Source organism: Phyllostomus discolor, chromosome 3, assembly GCF_004126475.2.
Source record: "Phyllostomus discolor isolate MPI-MPIP mPhyDis1 chromosome 3, mPhyDis1.pri.v3, whole genome shotgun sequence".
NCBI classification, from domain to species: Eukaryota; Metazoa; Chordata; class Mammalia; order Chiroptera; family Phyllostomidae; genus Phyllostomus; species Phyllostomus discolor.
This window is the reverse complement of record NC_040905.2, coordinates 29,496,501-29,518,992: the sequence shown is the minus strand read 5'-3', so window position 1 is coordinate 29,518,992 and position 22,492 is coordinate 29,496,501. Positions and strand designations below refer to the sequence as shown.

Below are 22,492 nucleotides of genomic sequence, written 5' to 3'. Positions count from 1 at the left end.
ATTTGGGAGATTTTTAACTGAATTTTAAAATTCAATTTCTAAGGAATGTAAGTATACACATATGAGAGTTTTTATATTGTTTTGGCAAGAAAATCACAAGGGAGATTTCTAAGTACCTGCTTTTCAAATGGTTTCTCGATAGCATATGTTCTTAAAAAAATTACTTCTCCCTCATGGTGAAAATGACAATCTTACTTTGAAAAAATAGATGTGTGTGTGAGTGTGTTCGAAAATATCTTTTAGCTAGAGTAATATTAGAGGCTCTTTGTCATGATAGGAAAGATTGACAAATTTGGACTTCATTTATTTTGGCCGAAACAAAACTCCTCTCTAACTTTAATGACTATTGGTACTACGCACAGGATAACCAGAAAACTACTGTGTGGTGTGGGAGTTCTTCACACTTTGAAGTTTTAGACACTTCCTCTCTATAGAATTAACCACACAGAGAACATTCCAGGGCCTGTGCATCACCACTGGTTGCAATTTGCAAGTTACACGCCAGCGAGGGCACCATCTCCAGCACTCTGCTCAGGAAGTCCACTCTTCTGCTGGTGTGGGCTCTATTGTAGTTGACACTGCTGTGTCAGTAGTCACCTGCAGAGGGCGCCACTGTCAATCAAGATATTGAAGAACTGGATGTCTTTCTAAGATAAACTTTTAAAAGATAAACATAAATAACATTTTTTAAAAGAAATCAATAGCATTTCTTTACACACCCTGTTCAAAAGAAAGCCTTGCTGCCTACCCAACTTAGAAATCACTACAGTAGGCTCCCTAACAGTGTGGCTGCTCTTACCTATTTTGATGTTTTGTTAAGTAATCACATTAAATAAGTGTTAGCAGAGGCAAGATGAGTAGATGTCAAGGCAAGAATGTTCCCTGGAAACTTATCCTGGGTCTGAAGTTCACATCCTGTAACTCAAGGGTGCGTCTCACTGATGCAGCCCTGGGGATGGGGGCTGAGGAGCAGCGCTGTCAGCAGAGAAAACCTGTTCCCGTGCTCACGGCCACGGCCACAGCATGAGCTGCACCCCACTGGTGCTCGCCGGCCCTTCCACAGCCCCACCATCACCCCCGGTGCAAAATCAGTTTCCTTGCCAAGAAGTCCCGGTCCACTGGTTCTGTATCCATGTCCATATATGTAAGTATTAGCTTCCTCTTGCTGCTATAAGAAATCTCTACAAACTTTATGGCTCAAAACAACATCTATGTATCATCTTAGGGTTCTGATCATCAAAAGTCCACAATGGGTTGGCATTTCTTCTGGAGTCTATAGAGGAGAATCTGTTTCCTTAGCTTTCCTAGTGTTAAAAAAATGATAAACGAAGACAATTTAGGTCATACAAACAAACCTGAACACTTCGTAAAGCAGACAGTCTCCACTCAGAGAACTGCAAAATGGGGCAGAGGGCAGGAAGATACTTCAGGGTAGAGAACAAGGGAGAGAAAGAGAGAATATCTGATTGGCCAGGGCCTCATAGTCAACCTTGTCTGGGGCAAGAAGAAGGGAGAAGGAAGGAAATGTAGAGCCCAAGGCTGGCTTGGTGTCTGAGGAGCCGCTGGCTGCACAGACCGGCTTCCTGGTCAAGCAGAGCATTCACAGGGATACGAAAGTTGTCAAAGTTTGGGTTTGCTGATGGGGCACCTTGGGCAGGAGTGGCTCCACCTGGGGCCAAGAAATTTATTTCAAAAGTAACTTCTACAGGTTTCCTACAATCCTTGGCTCATGCCCTCTCCCCCTACCCTGACTCAAGGCCAGCAGTATGCCATCTTCCAGCCCCTCTCTCTGCTTCCACATCACATCACCTTTTCTCTCTCTTTGACCTTTTCTCTCTCTTTGACCTTGTCTCCCTCGCTTGAGTCCTGTGCTAATGCTGTGCCCAGCTGGGTATTCAAGGATAATATTCTCACCCCACGACCCGTATCTTCATCACATCTGCAAAGTCCCTTTGTCCAAGTAAGTTACCCTGCTCAGGAAGGTTCTGGGGATTAGGGTGTGGACATCTTCGGGAGGCTGTCCCACAGTCTGCCCCACAGAGCCCCATCACTTTTATGAGTAACCATCAATCAAGGAGTAATATAAAAGTTGTTGATCTAGCGTGCACATACACCAAAAAGAAAAGAAAAAGACTCCAGAATTTAGGGACACACCGATAGAGTCAGAGGGATACTAGAACTCCTTAGATTAGGATATAATTGTTTCCCAATCAAGCAAACGTTCCACATTTAGGCACAATCAGTATTCTGAAACCACGGGGCTGTTGGCAAATATATCGCTCCCATTTCGAGGGCACAGGCAGAAACGCAGCTGAGACTCCTTCCTCCAGCTGTTGCAAGTGCAGAGAACAGCTGCTGCTACCCTCTCCCCCACCCCCTGGGGTAGCTGCTGCCAGCCTCCAAGAAGCCCGGTCCCTGCCTTCCCAGCTCTCCCAGCAGACAGCTGCCTTATTGCCTCCTGGTGCCCAGCCATCTAGCTGGCAGCCCCGAACCACAGCTGTAGTGCTTTCTGTTCTATTTTTAATTTGTCATTCTGGAACCATGGTTGCTTTAGTAGCATTTCACATGATTTGGAACACATTTAATACTATATCCAGAAAGGCTTTGTCCAGAATGCTGTTCCTTTGTCTCCAAAAGCCACTCCGATAGGACTTACCCTCCCCAAGCCCCCACTTACGTGAATGGCCCTGCTTACAGATCACCCTGGTCATCAGGTCTGAGAAGGGAATCCCCTGGGAAAGAAGATTCTTGGTTAAGGGCTTCTTAGAAGGCAGCGAGAGGACAGAAAAGTTCTGAGTACTCTGCCATCCTCAGAAACATGGTCAGAAACTTCGCAAGAGAACGAACATCGGCATAATGATCCCAGATGGTTCATACCTTCTTCGATTTGATGAGTGGTCTCCACGTGGACTTTACTTCTTCAGGTCTGCAGTGAAATTTAGGGCAACAGTGCAACACACTCCATACTCAGTTTGAACTAGCAAAATATAAACAAACAGTCTTCAGTGTGATGATATATCACGCTGGCCTAAGTAGTTGTTAGAAGCCTGAGTCATCCTGAGTTACAGTCTATGAATATGTCAATCTCTTGATCTTTAGATTCGCTATCAGAATGATGAATGCTACTACTCATAGGCATCCAGAAAATGACTGTAGGAGACAGAGGTATGTACGTAAGTTTTAGATTGATACAGATTTTAGCCACCAAAAAATAAAGAAAGAAACTCTGTAGACCGGTACCAGCCTGTTGCCCAGGTTCTTCACATGGTGGGAAGTGTTGTGGGCCTATGAAAAGCACTGGACAGTGGCCCCAGGGGCCTCGGCACTGTCACCATCCACTCCTGGTGAGAGTTGGCTCATGCCCTTGGGTGCGCTCCCTGTATTCGGCACCCTGCCGTCGCAATACCTCATTTTGTAGCTTCTAGGCTAGTGCCCCGAGGCCCCGGTGCCCACAAGGAGACCTCAGGACTGTGGCTTTTAACTTAGAGCCTCTGAAGACATCCATGGTTTCTGCATTGGTGGGCCGATGAAATCCCATGTTGGGGGAACAAATGAAGGGTGTGCCTTCGGGGTTCTTGGGAAGGGCCTGGAGTGGGGCTCGTTGATGTGTAACCACTTTAATATTTTTGATTCTTAAACATTGGTTCTTCCAGAAGACCAGTGGGAACCTTCCATGAGATAAAGCCCTACCTTGGGCTGGTGGAAGGAACACAGTAAGGGCAGACCCAAATACTTTGGGTCAGGATTCTGGCAAGAGGTGGCCCACCACACCCTATACGTGGTTTTGCGTATCCCAGCTTTCTTTTGGAAGGAGATTCGTGTTCTGTGTGATCTGAGAATTCTTGAGTCTACACTGAAAATTGCAGAGGTCAGAGAGGCATCTGAAGGAACGCAGCAAGTCGGGCTAGAAGGTAGTTTCCGAAGGGCGACTCCTTGGAGAGGCCTCCGTGTGGCTCTCCGAGGTCTGAAATAGCCAGTCCGTCCTGCTGAGCTGAACCTGGAAGCTTCCAGGTCTAAAGTGCCAAAGCCCTATAAAACAGAAATGGTTTTTCAAGGTAACACTAGCAGTTTCTGTTTATGGAAACCATCAAAATTGAGGTTATATGGCCATTTGAAAAGAATCTTTTCATAAAGCTTCTAATAAAAACACTTAATGGCAAAAGAATGGGGCAAAATAGCCTAAAGGACATGCCACAAATTGTGCAATCTGAAGAACAGACAAATTTTTCCCCTCACTGCCGAATTGAAAACTCATTTTCAAAATTCAACTTCAATAGTAAAGAATAATTTCTGCTCTCCAGTAAGACTTACTTTCAAAGAGGGATGATAAAAAAAAGGCTCTCTTTTTAAGCAATTGAAATGAGACACTCTGAGCCCAGGAGTACGGCCCTACCATCTGCCCTTCCCCTTCTTCTGCTGTATTGAAATGCACCCTGTGATCACAGGTGTCCCCTGCATGTCCTGGGTGTCTATCTGAGTGTCCTCCAAACTAATCTCCCATGTAGGGGCTGACACGTTCTCCCTCGCCAGGGCTGGCCTCTCACTTTGGAGGCTCAGAGGCCTGGCTTGTCAGCACCCCAAGCATATGTTTCACTCCTGCGAGGATTCTCACGTGTGCACAGAGCATCAAAAGCAGAGAACAGAGGAATGTGCACTGAGAAATCCCGCTGTCACTGAATAAGATACTCACACTTGTGGCTGGACTCATGCTGCACGTATGGGAGCCCCCGTTATGACTGTATATTAATTATGCATTGGGAGCAGGCCTCAGAATGAGCAGATGAGAAGGGTAGTGGTGGTGGTACCTGGCTCATCAGTGCTCCCTGGCTGACTCCACCTCTATAGAGGCCAGAGGGTCACCCTCGGGACACTGTGATCCTGGGCTCACCTGGCCTTCCCCCTGGACAGACAGAGACCATTGTCACCTGCTGCACCTAGTTTCTTTTCCTTCTATGTCCATTTTTCTCTCCCTTTGGTTCTGACATGCCATTCTGCAGCATGTTACTCTGTAAGATGTCTATATGGGTCTGTGTATGTTTGATTTGTGGTATAATTTTTAGACAAAAGTATCACTTTTTCCAAGTTCCAGGAGGTGAAGAAGCCACCTCTCCACATGCCACCTACACCTCAAAGGCTGCCTGAGAGGCTGGCAACAGTGTTTAAGTAGTACCCACATTGTGCCAGAAACAGTTCATGTTCTTATCAGTAACTTCAGTCAGTGAGAACATGCAGGGTGGGTAGAAATGTTTGTATATTCTTCATGACAAAACCAAGATTCTGATACATGAAGTCCAAGGTCACATGGCAGTGTATTGGGACTGGGATATTAGCCTGGTGGTCTGGATCTGCACGCCCAGCTGTCTCCCCAACACTGCAGACCTCGGTGCTGGGGCTCACCCTGCCCCCACCTGGCTTCCCGCCCCTCCCCTCCCACTGTGGCACATTCCCTGATTCCGTTTGCTGAACTTGTCTTCCCTCCAGTGTCTGCTGTGTTTTGTGCCTGAGCTCCTTTGCACAGACCAAGCTCCTGAGGCCATGGTGTTTGATGGGACAATAATGTATATATCAGGAGATGTATGGAGGAAGGAGGAAAAGACTAATGTCAGGATAAGTAAAAGAACTGTCCTCTAGATTGATGCCTCCTTCTTTGCTTATGGCCACCCATCTGTGCCATTTTTCAATGATTGTGCAACTTCTCTGGAGTAAAAGGCAGGAAAAATTAATGTATAATATCTCCATAGGTTTTTACAGAAATAGTTTTAATGAAAAGCTCATAGAAATAAGATTGAGTACTTTTTATAGCATTATACGTTTTATTTATTTTTATTTTTTTATTTTAGTTGTTATTCAAGTACAGTTTTCTGCCTTTTACTCCTCTCCCAGTGCACCTCCCCAGCCCTCCCCACCTCCTTCCCATTTCCACCCCCCCCCCCCAGTTTTTGTCCATGTGTCCTTTATACTTGTTCCTGCAAACCCTTCCCCTTCCCCTTTTCCTCTGAAATTCCCTCCCCTCTCCCCTCTGGTCACTGTCAGCCTGTTCTCTATTTCAGTGTCTTTGGTTATATTTTGCTTGTTTGTTTGTTTTATTGATTGGGTTCCTATTAAAGGTGAAATCATATGGTTATTTGTCTTTCACCGCCTGGCTTATTTCGCTTAACATATATTTAGCTGTCTGAAATTATGGTGCATCAGTTAATTTTGTGTTAGCTTGACAAGAACACGGTACCAAGATGTTTGGTCAAACACAGTCTAGATATTGCTGTGAAGATAAAGGACAGTAGACTTTTAGTAAAGCAGATTACCATCCATAATGTGGGCAATTCAGACAATCAGTTGAGACATAAAGAAAAAAAAGATGCATGCCCCCCAAAGAAGAGGGATGTCTGCCCACAGATGGCCCCCAGACTTGAATTGCAATATAATTTCTTCCCTGGTCTATTTCAGCCTGCTGGTCTACCCTGTAGAATTAAGACTGGACAGCCCCCTCATTCATGTGATCTGGTTCCTTAAAATAAAGGTGATGAATCACAGATGATAGATAGATAGATAGATAGATAGATAGATAGATAGATAGATAATGTAGAGATATAAATGAGATCTATAAAGTTATACAGATATAGATACACACACCCTATTGGTTCTGTTTTCTCTGGAAAAACTTGAGTAATACACACATTTGAAAATAATGATCTAGCAAACAAAGGCAATTTTAAGTGGTAGAATGAAAAAAATATGACATTGTGTTACAACTGAGAATTTCATCAGTCAGAGCCTTTCTTATTTTGTTCCCCTGGAAGAAGCCAGGTGGTCTGAAATTCTAACCCAAGGTATAATGTGTGATGAGAGATGTGATGTTTATCAATGACATGTTCAGTCTTGACCATGTTCTAGAGTAGCCCAGAATCCAACACAGCTCGATTAAACACATTGAAACATATCTGAATGAACTGCTCTTAGGACTGGGAGACCAAGTAAGGAGGCATCATGGACTCAATGGCTTTATTGAAGACCTGTGTCATTATACTGTCACTTAACTTTATAATAGAAAGCAAAAACCTGCTTTCTATACCGAGCATATTTTTCAGCAGCATGTGAAATGTGTGCGCACACCCTCACATACTCTGAAATGAGCTCCCTGTATCCCATATCTGCTATCCTATTTCCCATACAGTAACTTCTCTAAGATTAGATCTCATGCTTTATTGTTTCCTGGTGAAATCAGCCCTTCTGTGATTTTAATTGTTTAACTATCAAGTATTCAGTAAGTCAGAGAGATAATGAGGAAGCAACTTTGCAACTAGAAATGAAGTAATAATTAACACTTTAATTTTTCAACTATTAATGGCATATCCATTCTTATCTTAAATCCAGTCTTATCACTCCTTGATTTCTAAGTCAAACATTGGAAAACACTTGCATTCATCCAATAGAATGGTTTTATTTTCATATTTATTTATTACAATATTTAATATTGTTACATGGTAAGAAGTATTGGTAAAAATAGGAAAAAGGCATTTTATATTCTGTTGGTTATTTTGCATGTTTCACTGCTACTTATCGTGGCAATTCCTCAAAGGTAGAATACTGCAGAACAAAACTCAGTAGAAATGCGTGTATTTGGTGGTTTTCCTCTGTGATGATCCACTCGAGTGGGCACGCGGTATTCAAGAGGAAGGTGGAGGAGGCTTTATGTTTAGTATTAATTACAGAACTGAGGACTAGTTCTCTCTGTCAACGAGCTGCCTTAGAAACTTCGTATTGTTCGCCGTGTGTACAGGGAGACATCCGTGACAGCATATGAATCAAACTAATTGTAAGTCTTGCTTGGTTATGAAAAAAAGATGACATGTGCGTTCTTCTAAATTAAGTCTTTCTCATACAAATTACTGGTTGCCACTGTAAATCAAGCAACATGTGTTCTGAATTCTGACTGCTGGAGTATTAGCTATTGAGTGGGGAAATGAGATACTTTGTTTGCAGCTAAACTCAAGTTGACTTTTTTTTTTTTGCTTTATCTAAAAATAAGTGATAGGGACTATTGCTTCACCAGCTTCTATAGCAATCAGGAGACTGGGATGGTTTAGGCCAGGCCCTCCATTCTAGGGTGAGGATAATGAGGCCCAGAGAGGTGAGGGAGTGGCTGAAGTCTCTTTGCAAGTAGTGGCCCACTCAGGCCTGCATTCTCACTTTCCAATTTGTGTGCAAGTGAAGGTGCTACCCCACCATCATCCGGAACCATGATGCCACACAGCCACCTCCACGGCCACCAGGCAGTGAAACCCAGGATGGGACCAAATGCTTGCACCAGCCAATGCCATCACTACAGGAGGAGGTGGGGGAGCTGGGATTCGCTCCCAGACTGGTGACAACCCCAGTCCACGCTCTGAGCCACTGCATCCCCTCTGTACCTGATGACCCAGTAATACCTGCGACATTATTAACTTCCAAGAAGATCCATTGGATGGCTTTCATTGTAAAGTCTGGTATATGAAGTAACAGTTGAGAGACAGATTATGGAGACAATAATGACAGTGCCCTTTTGGGGAATGATACACCATTTGTTGTTTTTACTTCAGTTCTCAGTGACAGTTCTAATGTGTCTGCAGTGCCATTGAGTGTGATTTTCCAGAGAACTTTCTCCACACCAGAAGTCATCTAACTGCGGCCCAAGGTCCAAGTCTGGTCCACCATTCTGTTCTGTACAGACTCCCGAGCTAACAATTTTTCCATTGTGAAGTGATCTTTGAAAAATCAAAAGAGGAATAATACTTCATGACACATGAAAATTATATGAAATTAAAGTTTCATTTCCCACAAATAAAGTATTGGCACACAGCCACGCACATTCATTTGCACCTTGCCTGTGACTGCTTTCCTGCTCGGATGGCAGAATGGAGCAGTTGTGACAGAGAGGGTATGGCACACAAAGCCTGAGCTAGTCATTTCCTGGGCTTTTAGAGAAAGGGTTTGCCCACCCTACTCGAGGCACTGAGTCATGTGCTGCTTCCAGCCAAAGGTATAACTCCACTAAGTTACTGTGAAGCGACAAGACACCAAAATCCCACAGCTCCACAGCTCCTTCCTTGCAAATGGGGAGCCTCGGAGCTGTCCAGCAGCCTCTCCTGCTGCATAGTTACCCTGCACCTGGGTGACGGAGACTCAAAGAAGGCAACAATGTGGGGACAGGGCAGTTCAAGAAGAGGTAGGGGGTATTTAAGGAGCCCTGAGAACATGTGAACAAGTGAGGCATTGGAGATGAAGAGACAGGGGAGAAGTCTGTGCAGGGCAGAGCAGGGGAGCATCAGCTCCTGAATCTGCAGCAGCCTGTGTATCAACTGCCTCCTCCTTCTCTGCCCTGTGGACTAAGGGTTCTGTTAGAGGCTGAACTGCATCCTCCCAAATTCCTGTGTTGAAGCTCTAACACATAGCACCCGAGAATGTGACTGTGCTTAGAGATGTGGCCTTTTAAGAGGGGATTTAAGTTAAAATGAGATCCGTAAAGTGGGCTCTAATCCAATCGGATTGGTGTCCTTGTAAAAGGAGGCTAGGGCACATAGCAGAAAGTTCATGTGAGGATGCAGGGAAAAGAAGCCATCTCCAAGCCAAAGAGAAAGAGGTCTCTGAGAAAACCAGCCTTGCTGACCCCCTTGATCTCAGACGTTCAGCCTCCAGAAGCTGGAGGAAATGTATTTCTGTTGTTTAAGTCTCTGTTACTTTGGTACTGTAGCCCTAGCAAATGAATACAATGTAATATACCCGCCCCGGCAAGCCCACCTCTGCTGCCTGCTTGCCTCCGTGCTTTCTGTCAACCTGAGGGATTGAGCAGGTGCACACGACTCAGATTTTGGCAGTTTCCTTGTTTTGTTCAGCACAAAATAGCCCACAGGTGCTTGTAGCCATGGGGCTATAAGCATAAGTAACATGGGGTGATTCTCCAAGGTTTGTAAATTCTAATACTTCCCAGGACAAGAGGTATGTGATTGTATTAACCAGTACTATTACCTTTTTAAGCAAAAGCAAATTTCAACCACACACGATGTACCTGACAGGCAATGAAACAGGATGTGTGGAGCGGATGTTCTCAACCTCTGCACTAGTGACGCTGGGAGCCGGCTCCTTCCTTGCTGTGGGGACCAGCCTGGGTGCTCTGGATGTGTGGCATCCCTGTCCTCTGCCCACTGTGTAGATGGAGGCCCCACAGCAAAGGCGAGAAGTAAGAGGTGGGAGAATAGAAGAAATAGTGACCCTGACAGAAGCAAGAGGCCTGAGAGAGAGGCTCGCAGGTGGAACATGAAGGGCAGACACCAGGGCAGACACCAGGTCAGCCACCGTATCCTGAAGATGCTCCCTTGTTCCCGGAAACATGCCTGGGGGCCCACGGGGACTGTGTTCTGGGCTTCCTGGCTTTGTGGTCTGCCTTCAAACCTTAGATCCTCCAGGTATGGGAACATTCTCGGTTCTTAGCTCCTCACTTCTCCCATGCAGGATTAGGTAGGAGGAAGGAGTGCTCCCCTGGTTCCATCCCCCACTTGTAGGGGGTCCAAAAGTTAGTGTCCATGCCTCAGTGCATGTGTCTGCCATTGACCCTGATCATGGTGTTGGGTTGATCCCCTCTGCCCTTCCCCCCAGTATCAGTCGTGGTAGTGGTGGGATTTTTCCCTCAATCATCTATTTGGGATCTAGCAAGGAGTGCCCTCTGAAGTATCTAGTCTGCCCCACTATGTCCACTGTGCAGAGCTCTCCACTATCCCTCAGCTGCAGCAGAACGTTTGTGAATAGAAGTATCTATCATTGGTTTTTTAATAATTATTTTGAAAATTAATAGGATAAGTCTATTTCACTTTTTGAATGCAAGGTCCTTCAAAACATGGTTTTTTATTCTGTAGTTTTGCAGTATTGAACAAAGCATGAGTGAGTATCAGGCATCTTATTTTATGTGAATTTCACCATTTTAAATACAAGATGCATATGAAGCCCAAGGTCCATTAAGTGAATTGAAACTTTGGATGCTTCTTTTGAAGATCTTCATCTCCAGCATAACTGTATCTATCATTGCAAAGGACATTTTGCTTTGGGTAGTGTAGAAATGTTTTTATCGGCCACCAAAAAAGTATTTTTAGTAAAATCACTAAAGAGAGAACAGAACATTCCCAGATATATCAGTGGATCACTTAAATGAATCATGAAACATATTTGAATGCCATTTTGTTCTTTATTTTCAAAATTATTTATTAAAAGATATCCCAGTACTATTCAATGTTTTGTTAACTTTGTCCTGTTTTAAACAAACACTAAGTGTTTTAAAAACTTCATTTCTCTGAACCAATTTCATATCAGTTTTTGTGAAAAGCGACCTTACACTGAAAGGGATTGATTGCATTTGTAGACACATGCTTAATTTCATTGCCTATCTAGTTTGTTTTACAGCATTTCTAAGATATTGGCCAAGTGTGTTAATTTGAGGTAGAAACCAGAGCATGAGCACAGAGAACAAACAAAGCAGCCTTCGCCTCACTTGCTCACCGGGGGCCAGTCCTCCGTGTCTTCTTCTCTGTAAGTCCAGCCCGGAGCCAGTGTGTGGATGGGAATGAGGAGAGAGAGAGAGAGAAGTTGTGTGTGGAGTTGGACAGAAGGTGAATTCGCAGAAAGGCAAGTTGGAATCCATGATAGGTAAAACTTGAACTTGCACGGAGAGGCCCTAAGGAGCTGTACTAGGTATTAAACCCTGGATCCACCCAGCCTTTGGCGCCCTGAACATCAGAAGCTGCTGCCACCCAGTGCGCATTCCATGGAAAACACAGCCATTTCTCTCCCGTCCCCTGAATCTGGGTGGGCTTGCTTCTCACTTTGACTGATGGAATATGGGCAAGTGGTGTTGTGAATGCTGGACCCCAGGCCCTGTGAGGCCCTGAAGACCCTCTCTCACTTTGGAGACTGCTGCCCTGAGGTAACCACCAGGAAGCCGGTCCAGCCCAAGGGAGGTGAGCAGCCACGTGGAGGAGACCTGAGGCACAGCCCCCTGCCAAGACCAGCCCCCAGACAGACGTGTAATCGGGGCCAGTTTGGGCCTTCCAGCCAGGCTACCCTTCCAGTTGAACCTTCCAGGTAACTGGCCCACAGCAAAACCAGCAGAGGAACCACGCAGCCAATCTCCCGAATCGTAAGGGAAAAATGCATTTGTTCTGAACCACTCATTTTGGGAGTGATATCTTTTGCAGTAATAAAGAGCTGAAACACATTGCTGATCCAAACCAGGCCTGAGCTCAAGTCAGCATGAGCCCAGATGCTGGTGAGAATAAAGTGCTCTTTTCCTTAAAAATCATTGCAAAAAATTCAATATTTTATCAAACATCAGCCTTTCATATGCCAATTTTGTGATCTTAAAAATCTGCTCACTGTTTGACAAATATTTGTATTGGTATGACAAAGTTGAGAATTCCCAAGCTTATTTATGCTAATGTGGTTATTTCAATTAATCAATAAGTATTTTTTGATGCAATATGGCCATGACATACACTCCCATGCTGATCTTGGTTTCTGTTTCCTGGCAGAAAACTTGCCCTCTTTTCACTTTGGCAGGGCTGCAGTTCATAACTTATTCATTCATTCCTTCCCCCTCCACACCTCATTCCGGGCTGTGCGCCTTCCATCACGCCGAGTCCTCGAGTCAGGGACAAGAGGAGGCTTCACCAGCGCGATTTACGGGAGCACTTGGATTTGTACCTGCAGAATGATGGAGAGGAAATTCTCATCAGTTCATCAGCTCGACAGCAATCAGATATCAGAACCTCTTCAAGAAAAATATCCAAAAGAATGTTAAGGCCCTGCGTTCTCCACAACTGCCCTAGAAACCCATTCATGCCTGCCTACTGAATGCACATTGTGACAAAATCCAAAGATATCCATGTATCTATATCTATAGATACATAGATATCGATAAGTAGGTATATACATATACTCCACACATATATAACACATACATATATTTTATTATATATATTCTTCTATCATTTCTCCTAATGGAGAAAATCACATGTTTTTAAAAATTACCAAAAACTATTTTTTAAGATATTTCATTTCTGCTGTCATACTCAAGGATGTCTTGCTATTTCTTCCTGACACCTAACAGAGTGACAAAAACCAGGACATGGAGGAAACAGCAGACTATACTCAGACACCTCTCAGGCTACAGGAGGACTCGGGGAGCCAAAGAAGTTACATAATTTACCCACAGTCCACTTAATGAGTGGCAGACCAAGGCCAGGATTTTCTACTGAAAAATCACACTGTTTAATGAGCTGCCCAGTGGAAACCTTCAAAGTGTAAAGAGGCATTGGTTGCTCATGCGTGTTTCTTCCTGTATCCATTGGACTGATGTTTATTGGGGTCTTCTCTGTGCCAGGCTCTGTGTTTCGGACCCATAACATAACATTGAAGAAGGCACAGGCTGGGCCCACTGACACCTACAGCCTTGGGCAGGAAGGTAAACAGATGGTTTTCCTAGGGTTTGAGGGCCAACAGCAGGTGCCAAAACAGCACTCAGCACCTAACCCAGTTGGGTGGGAAGGCTGTGCAGGACAGCTATCTGGAGGAAGTGATGGAGGAGGCAGTGTGTGATGAGAAGTTTGCTTGAAGAACTGGCGGGGCAGCCTTAGGGAAGGAAGGTGGGTGTGGGTGGGAATGGTGTGTTGCAGCCCATGGTCCAGGTCCCGGGGCAGCATGCCTTCCAGCAAGGCGAGCACAGTGCCTGGCTGGGACTGGGGTTGGTTCAGAAGAGCTGGGCTGCAGGCTCAGGAGAAGGAGGAGAGTGAAGCAAGGAGGTAGGTGGAACTCACAAGGGTAAAGCATATTTTCTAACCTACTTGTGGGCTTAGGATTTGTCAGCAGAAGCCATCAGAGGTGGGACTGACTTGGTTTGGCTACTTCAGAAAGACCTCTGCTGCAGAAGAGAAAGGATGGGCAGGGGACAGGAAGTAGGAAGTCCAGTTAGGAAGGGATCCATCGTGGCAGAGGTAGCCGAGACCCCAGTAAGAGCAGTAGGTGGGGGAAGGGGCAGGTGCCTAAAGCGAAGGACAGGAACTGCTGCTTCACTGGACATGGGATGGGGAGAGGGAACAAGCAGTCAAGAATGAGAGCAGGTGTCTGCTGGGGCAGCTGCAGGATGGTCAACTTAACTGAATTCAGATTAGGAGGTGGGGGCAGCTCTGGAAGAGAAGGTGATGGTTTCCTTTTTGGAAATTCTGCACTGGGTTCTCTGCATGCAATAGAGACCACTCTTTGTCTGCTTGCTCGCTTTTCCAATATTTACTGTCTTTTTCTTCTACAGTAAGAGGTTCCTTTTAGCTGGGCACATGCCCCAGCAACCCTTAGAGGAGAGGATAGCCTTGTGACCTCGGGCCAATGGCAGGTCACAGAAGCCATGATGTTCTGCTGAGAGGTGGCCTAGAAAGTTGTACTCTTCTATTTTGAAAGGGTGAGGGCAAGAGAGTGATTAAAATGATGGACCGTGGAGTCCAGGGTAGAAAGGAGAAGGGTAATAGGGAAAAGGTAGTCAAGTTAGAGGTCCAAGAGAGGAGTCTCACATTGAGAGCTGTAATTCTCCACAAGTGGAGACTGTACCCCCAGGGATCCTTTGGGAGCTCCTGGAGGGGTCCAGGTTGTCACCGCTGGGGGTGGAGGTTCTATTGGCATCTACTGGGTGGGAGTCACAAAAATCGAGTCTAAGTCTCTTGATAGATGCAGAGAAACATTCAGCAATGCACAGGACAGCCTATAATAATAAAAAATGATCTGGCCCCAAGTGCCAATAATGCTGAGGGTTAGAAGTTAAAATTCAGAGGAAAAACAGACAAGATCTATGAGTACAGTGAAGCTGCGGGATGACAGGGAATGGTGAGGAGTGTGGCAAGCTGTGCAGTGTGCCGCCTACCTAAAGGCGATTCATTCGGCCCGCACACACAAACCTGCCCACCGCCTGGCAGTCTGTTTCCTCTGGACTTAAAATCTTGGTAAGTCATAAGAACTTACATGCTGAGAATAAATAAATGAGTTGGGAAATACCCCAAATGAAGGCTTCCTGCTACATGATGTGCATGATTAAACTTGAGTTATCATCATAGGCAACTCACAGTAAAACCTATTATAAAAGCTCCAAGCCATAGTTTGTTTTTGTAGGTAGAGGTGCATATGAGATACTGAACAAGAATTACATTTTTAGCTAGTAGTTGATACGATTCTCTCAAAAACAGAAGTATTAGTGAAACTTAAATGGCTGAATCCCTGGAAGAAAATATTCAGTCTGATTACTAAGAAGGTGTTTTCTAAAGACAAAAAAAAAAAAGCTTCTCTAAAGCTTTAAATATACTGCGGGCCAAAAAATATTAACACAGATCAGGTGTGTAACGAGTTGACTGTCTGGCAAACTGTGGCAGAAAGGTGCCTTTATACTTGTGGGTAAACCACAGTCATCTCTTTTGGGTTACTTTTAATAAAATTCTAGGAGTGTGACGGCCCTTGAGCTTTGTGCCTTGATGATATTGCTGGACAATTTTCTGCTTACATCTCTACTCTTTATCTGAGAAAGTTTGGGACATACTGCTTGATTAGCAGGATAAGAATGGCTACAGTTTTGCCAGTTCTCTTTTCTCTTTTATTATTCTTTCCCTGGAAAGTTGGTGCTATGCAGAAACGATGGGGCCCTCTCTCCCTATCAACCACATCGGTGCCTAAGAGGACAATTAGTGTTTGAGGGCAGGCACAGTACTTAACAGGTATGATCTGGGGTTGTGGCTTTGGAGGCTCTTCTCTGGAGGATGGCATCGGGGCACCTGATTTGTCAGGACAGATAAGCAGAGGTTTGAACTTCACCTCAGCATTGAGGGTCAGCTATTCAGCTTCACACTCACAACAGATGGAAATGCCCTCCTCAGGACTCAGTCAGGTGTTCGTGAGAGAAGAATCATTCCGTTTCTTTTAGAAATATCCTCAGGTCACTGCCTGCTGAGAGAAAGTGTTGTGATATTAGCTGTGGTTTCCACTGTGCCCCAGTGGTACCCCAGGGGCACTCCTGCAGGGGTTTGGACCGGATGGATGGGTGGGAAGAGGCTGAGAGCTGCCAACTTGAGACTCACTCCCAACTTCAGTTTTACTCTGGGGTTCAAGTTTCCAGCTTCAGCACAATCAGGGTAAAGGATCATTCTCTCCACGAAACAAGTTTAGAAATATTAATTTAACATCATCCGTGACTATGGACATAGCTTACAATTGGGCTTGATTAGGTCTTTGTTCTTTTGACTGCTGAGTCATTGAAGGTGAATGATAATTTCATTCTTGCACCTTCTATTAACTATTTGCTCTCTGAATGTGTTCCTGTCATCTGGTTGACATTGTAAATCAGAGTGTGTGGAAAAAGCTGTCAGTGGCTGTGAAGTCCAAAGACACAGTGTCATCTGGTCTTGACTCCCTAGTGACTACCACCTCACCCTCTCTGAGCCACACCTATACCTATTTTTTGACCAAAAATGTTTTGAATTTAAATGAAATTGTATGTGACCATTGTTTGTGAAAGGACTTAATCTTTTGTCAAAGGGAATGGTGATTGGTTGAAGTGCATATTGGTTTCAATCTTAACAAGGCATTCCGGTCTTCCTAGACTACAAAATGTTTCCTAAACACACAAGCCGACTTTCCCTCCGCACGCCAGCACTGGCCGTCAGTACGGGGCCCCGGAATGCTTGGCCACCCTTCTTCAGCCTCCTTCCACTCGTGGAAGTCACTCTTCAAGAACCAGACGGACTGAGCCTCCTCCTGCCTTCTTTGTCTAGATCCCAGGGGGCTCTCTTTTTTCACAGTCCTTCTTCCTGTCGTGGTACCCTGTTCAGATCTGAGCGTTTGGGTTCTTTCTTCTGTGTGTCCCTAATTGTTGGACTCCAAACGACTGAGAGGTGAAATCTGAAAAGAGCCTCCTGGGGTTCTGTAAAATGAGAGGAACTCACACAGGCACAAAGAGCTTGAACTCACCTGGTTCAATAGGCATATTTTTTTTTAGACAGCCAAACTGGGACGCAAAAGCTGGAGTGATTCAGCAGAGGTTTGCTAGGTAGTGGTAGAGAGTGGGAAGGAACCCACATCTTCTCCCATTTCAGTGCTGTTTTCTGTTACGAGGTACTGATGCTCTCCATCTTACATAAACACGATGACTTATTTTTTTAAGTCAAAGAAAGATAAAGCAAGGCCTTTCAAATAATGAGAGTATTCAGTACATTCTGACTGATGGGGAGCAAGCTCTCTGAGGCACCTAGGAGAAACAACCCAAATGTTATAATGGGAAACAGCAACACTAGCAGTTCTTACTAGAACTTAACTTTGGGGCCCTGCTGGTGATGGAGGTTGTTGCCACGAGAGAGGCTTGCTGCAGGAGAAGACGTGAGGTGTTGACATAGCTTCATGTGCCTGGCAGATACTCTGTAAGTGGAGTGCTTTTCAGGGGTTGATTTCGAACGGACATCTGGTCCTTTTGTACTGTAGGATGGTTCTGAAAGACATCATCTGTCTCCTCGGCACCACGTGTAACCCAGTGGCTGCTCACAGATCTGGTAGCTACTTTCTTTTGGGAGGAGGAACATTTATAACAATTTGCCTTCTGTTCATTGCATTGGTTTGGCATCCCGATGTAATTGAGTTGCATTTCAAATAAGAAATAAATAGAAATTTTGAAGGAGGAGAAAAGTTTAAATTCTTAGGGGAGGAGGATGCTACTGTCATCCTGCCATTTGTGAAGTAAAGCAAATTTAAATACTTATTACATGCATGGTTTATTGAAGGGATAGGGTATAATCTGCATTACTGAATCTTAGTTCAAAATTTAAATAGAAGTTTCCTTGCTTAAATTAAATTTTCCTATCAACCAAAAAATCACAAAAATAGCATACAAATATAGTTATAATATCCGCTCTGTTTTATTATATTAGAAACACTTCTAAGCTCAGCATGCCCTCAACTTTGATCAATAGTACTTTGAAATGTACTAACTCTGGAGCTCTTTTACAAGGCACAATTTAAAAGAACAAATTCTAGGAAAATTTGGTTACTAATTGGTAATAATTAGAGGTTTAATAAAGTGATTTGTTGAAATGGTACCCTCAAACCAAGGCCAAGTCATTTATCAGGTAACCTTTGAATATGCCAGAATTAGCCAAATTCTCTGTGGTTTTACCATGTCTTCTAACAAGACAAAGAAGTGATGGTATGCATCAATCAGCTTAATGACAACTTGATCTCCCAGAAGTCCCCTTAAGGGAGGCCTCCAATGTACTTGGAGAGATAATGTAGCTAGGTTATATCAGGTATATATAAAGCACTTAGGTTTGTGTGTTGCTTTCAGATAATTTGGCAAGACACGCAGCTAAATTAACAAAAATCTGAAATATTAATGGAAATATTAACCTTGTCAGATTATGAATTGAGCTGAAATTTATCATATGTGTCATAATATTGGGCTTTTCTTTCGAAGTACAGCATTTTCTAAGGGAAGAAAGACAAATTTAAAAGTGTCTTGATTCACCACACTGGAGGCTTATCCAGTGCTGGGATCTCCAAGAGGACATGTGCAGACCTCTAATAAAGAGGTCGTACGGTCCACCAGTGATACCAGAAGCACGTGATAGTGGGGAATTTTGGGTCCTTTCGTTTGGCTGGTGGGCTATTACCAAAATCTTTATTCCAGTCTAAATTCACGTGGATTCATTAACACTTTAAAAAAAGAAAATCTCAGCCCATTTTAGTTAATTCAACATAGATTTTTCAAGCTACCTAAAATAAGCCAGTCATCCATCTATATTTTGATCTAAAATACCGTAATTTACATTCGGTCACTAAATGAAGCTACAGCCAAGGAAGAGAATTACTATATTCGATTCTTCTTTTTTGTTCATGAAATTTGCCTTTCAAGAAAGTCTGGCTCTGTGTACTTTGGGATTTAGCATATCCTTAATACAGAATACAGGAGGCGGAGGGAAGAAATTTCTTGGTTAGGTTTACCACAAGATGACCCTAAGAGGAGACTCCAGGTGTAGTCACTTAGTTGATCCAGGTAGAAGAGTAAGGGAGGGAGGTCAGCCATTGAAAGGGGCTACTGGTGGCAACAGGGGCTCAGTCCTGCTGGTGACCCTCTGAGGAAAGTGTGGAACATGCTCAGATCGGCCCATGAAAGGTGATAGGTGCAGAAGCTGAGGATGTTTCCATCAATTACTTCCTTATTGGTTGGGACACTGCAACCTAGATTTATAAAGGAACAGGATGCAGGTGACCTTCAAGGAAGGCAGAGGGAATGTGGGTAGGATGCTGACAACTTTGGCTACAGGAAGCATGACCAGGAATGCATGTAAACATTGGGAGAGTCTACTGGTTTCTTTAAATTCAACAGAGGATGGCACCGAATCTTCATGCACACACAGGTTATTGTTGTCATAAGGCAGCAATGTAGAGCTGTGTCAGCTGTGCGTTTTGTTTTTTAAGGAAAAAACAGAACACTCTGGACTCATCTGTCACCCATCAGAAAGAGGACGAAATTGGTTTTAATCGCGTTAAAGCCATCATCAGGCATCTCCATAGACACACAGAATCCACTGGGATTTCTAGATAATAGAGAGCCTAGGTCCAGATTCATAATCTGCTATGTTGTACATGCCAGCATTCCTGGTCACTGTTTTAGAAGTTAACAAATTTATATTCAGTGTCTGTTTGCTTTGATAATGACAGAGATTTGGTGGCATCTTAAAGCAACGTGCTGCCCTTTGTGTCTGGGGTAGCCCTGTTCTCATCTGGGTGTGTGACCAGGCAGGCCCCCGACTGTGGTTGATGGCACCCACATCTTAGGGAGGAAAGAGAAATTCCACCCTTTCCTCCCTAGCTTCCCTCTAGTTGATGAAAGCAGTTTTGAACATCATTTAATATAATCCCTGATACAGTTGGCTAATAGCTGTCATTTTATGATTTATTTTCTCTTTGTCCCACCTGTTTTATGTGTGTCTTTGACTCTTCCTTATTGATTTGTTTTGGGTTAATTGGGGGTTTCCTTCCCATTTTCACTGCTTGCTTGTTAGTCATATGTTCTTTCACTCCTTCTGCGGTGAATGTGGAAATTGCATCCTTTCCAGACTACTGCAGTCTAATATAAATTTATGTATTCTGCCATTCCCCACTCAGTGCTTGGGCCTCAAAACATTTTAACTTGATTTATTACCACTTTATCTTTTAGGTTAGTATCATTGTACATTTCCATTTCCGTTATGTCTTGGACTACATTAGACATGGCCCTCATTATTTTATATAATTAATATGATTTTATATTTTCTCAGACGTCTGTGTGGGCACTACATGCTTTTGAATTCTTCATTTCATTTCTTAACTTAAATGGAAATATCAATAATTGAACAAAAAAATTTAAAAGATTATTATTAAGTAAAAAGTGTTTTCTTAACTTCATAATTCCGAGTAAAATTCCCTTTGGTATGTCAGTACCAGCGCTTATGACAAGTGGTAGCTCCCTGCCCACTACCTAAGAGCCTACTTCACCTCTACTGAAGGGAGGCTGGTGACAATACTGACCAGATAGGGTTGTTGTTTTCACTCAATTGGATGGCATGAATAGAGATTGTGGGAGCACATGGCACATAGCAGATGTTCCTGGGCTATATTTCCCCTCTTCTTTTCCCAGAGTCCCAGGCATGTGGCTTTGTCCAAACAAAGATGTCCTTCTAGGCTCATCTGACAGCAAGTGCACTCACTGTCGGCCAGCTTTTTGCTGGACTGTAAGCAACATGGCACCAAGGACATTTTGTCTCATTTTGCTTTACACTTACTGTTAGGACTTATCAAGGAGCCTGGTGTTGAATAGGCAGTGAGGGTCATTTTCACAGTAGCTGAGTGAATGAATGAATGGATGGATGGATGAATAAGCAAATGAATAATAAACACTCAGCTATGCAAGTTCACGGAGAACTGATGTCCCCCTGTAGGTGTGTACTCGGCCTTCTGTCCACTTTGCCCCTGTCTTTGCCTGGAGCAGGGTCAGGTGGGCTGTGGTCCGTCATCCCATCTTCGTCAAGACGCAGTCTGGGACCACCCTCTGTTTCCTCAGGAGACGTTCCCAACAACCACCAAAGCAGTTTGGGAGGGCCCAGAAGGCGGGCCCCTTGTCCTGTGAACGCGGGAGCAAAGCCCAGTTTCTCTTCTTCCTCTATTTTCAAAAAATACTTAGAAGATGGAAAAGATGCTTCATTTTAAAAATGTTTGTTTATCAACACTGAATAAACAATAAATGTTAAATCCGCAATACCCAAAGAACATGGTGTTTTCTACAGTAGATTAACATTTTAAATACTCCAGAATGAATACAAACTTTTAAAGATTGCCTTTCTGTGGTACTTTCCCTCAAAAAAAAATACTGCATATTTTTCTTGAAGAAAATGGAAAAGTTCCACTCTAACTAAAATAAGTACATATTAAAATAAGTATATATTTATAATATTTCATGCCATTATGTACTAAATTTACTGAATTAGAAAACCAAAATTATAAGAAAAGCTCATATCAGTTTTTTCCTTCCACTTGTAGTTCTTTTTTTATAGACAGCATTTTACAGAAGCTAATATTCTGATGCTGTCTTTGTAATAGTTTAGAGTCACCAAAGAGGATTGAATGTTCATCACAGAGAAAATGAAATAGTTGAAAATATTTATTTTATTTAGGAAATATGGAATGTTGGTTGACTTTCTTTCTAACATGCAATAAAGCTTGTACCATATCTCTCATGTGAGCAAGGGAGCAAAAAATGAGTGTTTTCTATCTTAAACTGACCATTGGTTTCTGTCATTCTAAAGTTATTTCTGCTTTACTACTTTAAAATCAAAATGTATAAATATCTTTGGGGAAATAACTTGCCTTCCGTTTTTCTCCACACTAAAGGACATACTCTGACCTTAGAAAATTTGATCTTTTTTCAATATGTAGTTCTAGAATCTGTATTTTTAACTTGTTGGAAATAGCCCTCCAATTGGCTGCAGTACAACTCCGTGATGATTTCCTGTATTCCTTGGGTCTTCCCTTAGTTATTAGAAATCTCAGTCTTCCTTCCACACCTGTTTCAGGAGCGGCTGCTGCTGTCCCTGCTGCCGGCTCACATAGCCATGGAGATGAAAGCCGAGATCATCCAGAGGCTGCAGGGCCCCAAAGCCGGCCAGATGGAAAACACCAACAACTTTCACAACCTGTATGTCAAGCGACACACCAACGTCAGGTATGCCGCTCTGTTCTTCCTCAGCAAGTTTGGGCAGCCCATTCGTGGAGTGGGGACACTTTTAACTGGAAGCCCACGTCTCGCAGTGGCACATCTCCGTTGTACTTGTTACACCTTTGCACGTAGAGTGGTTACCCCTTTGCCCACCTGTGTGCTGCTTCTCAGGGCCTTCACGGTAGGGAAACAGGTTCCTCT

General features: G+C 43.7%; 1 protein-coding gene across 1 annotated transcript in view; it reads left to right on the top strand.

Moving 5' to 3' along the window:
- The window catches only part of ADCY2 (adenylate cyclase 2), a 356,581-nt gene that overhangs the window by 218,524 nt on the left and 115,565 nt on the right, over positions 1 to 22,492 (top strand). Inside the window, exon 5 of the mRNA XM_028526056.2 lies at positions 22,149 to 22,297. Within this exon, the coding sequence (XP_028381857.1) occupies positions 22,149 to 22,297 (149 nt within the window). The remainder of the gene's footprint in view (positions 1 to 22,148; positions 22,298 to 22,492) is intronic.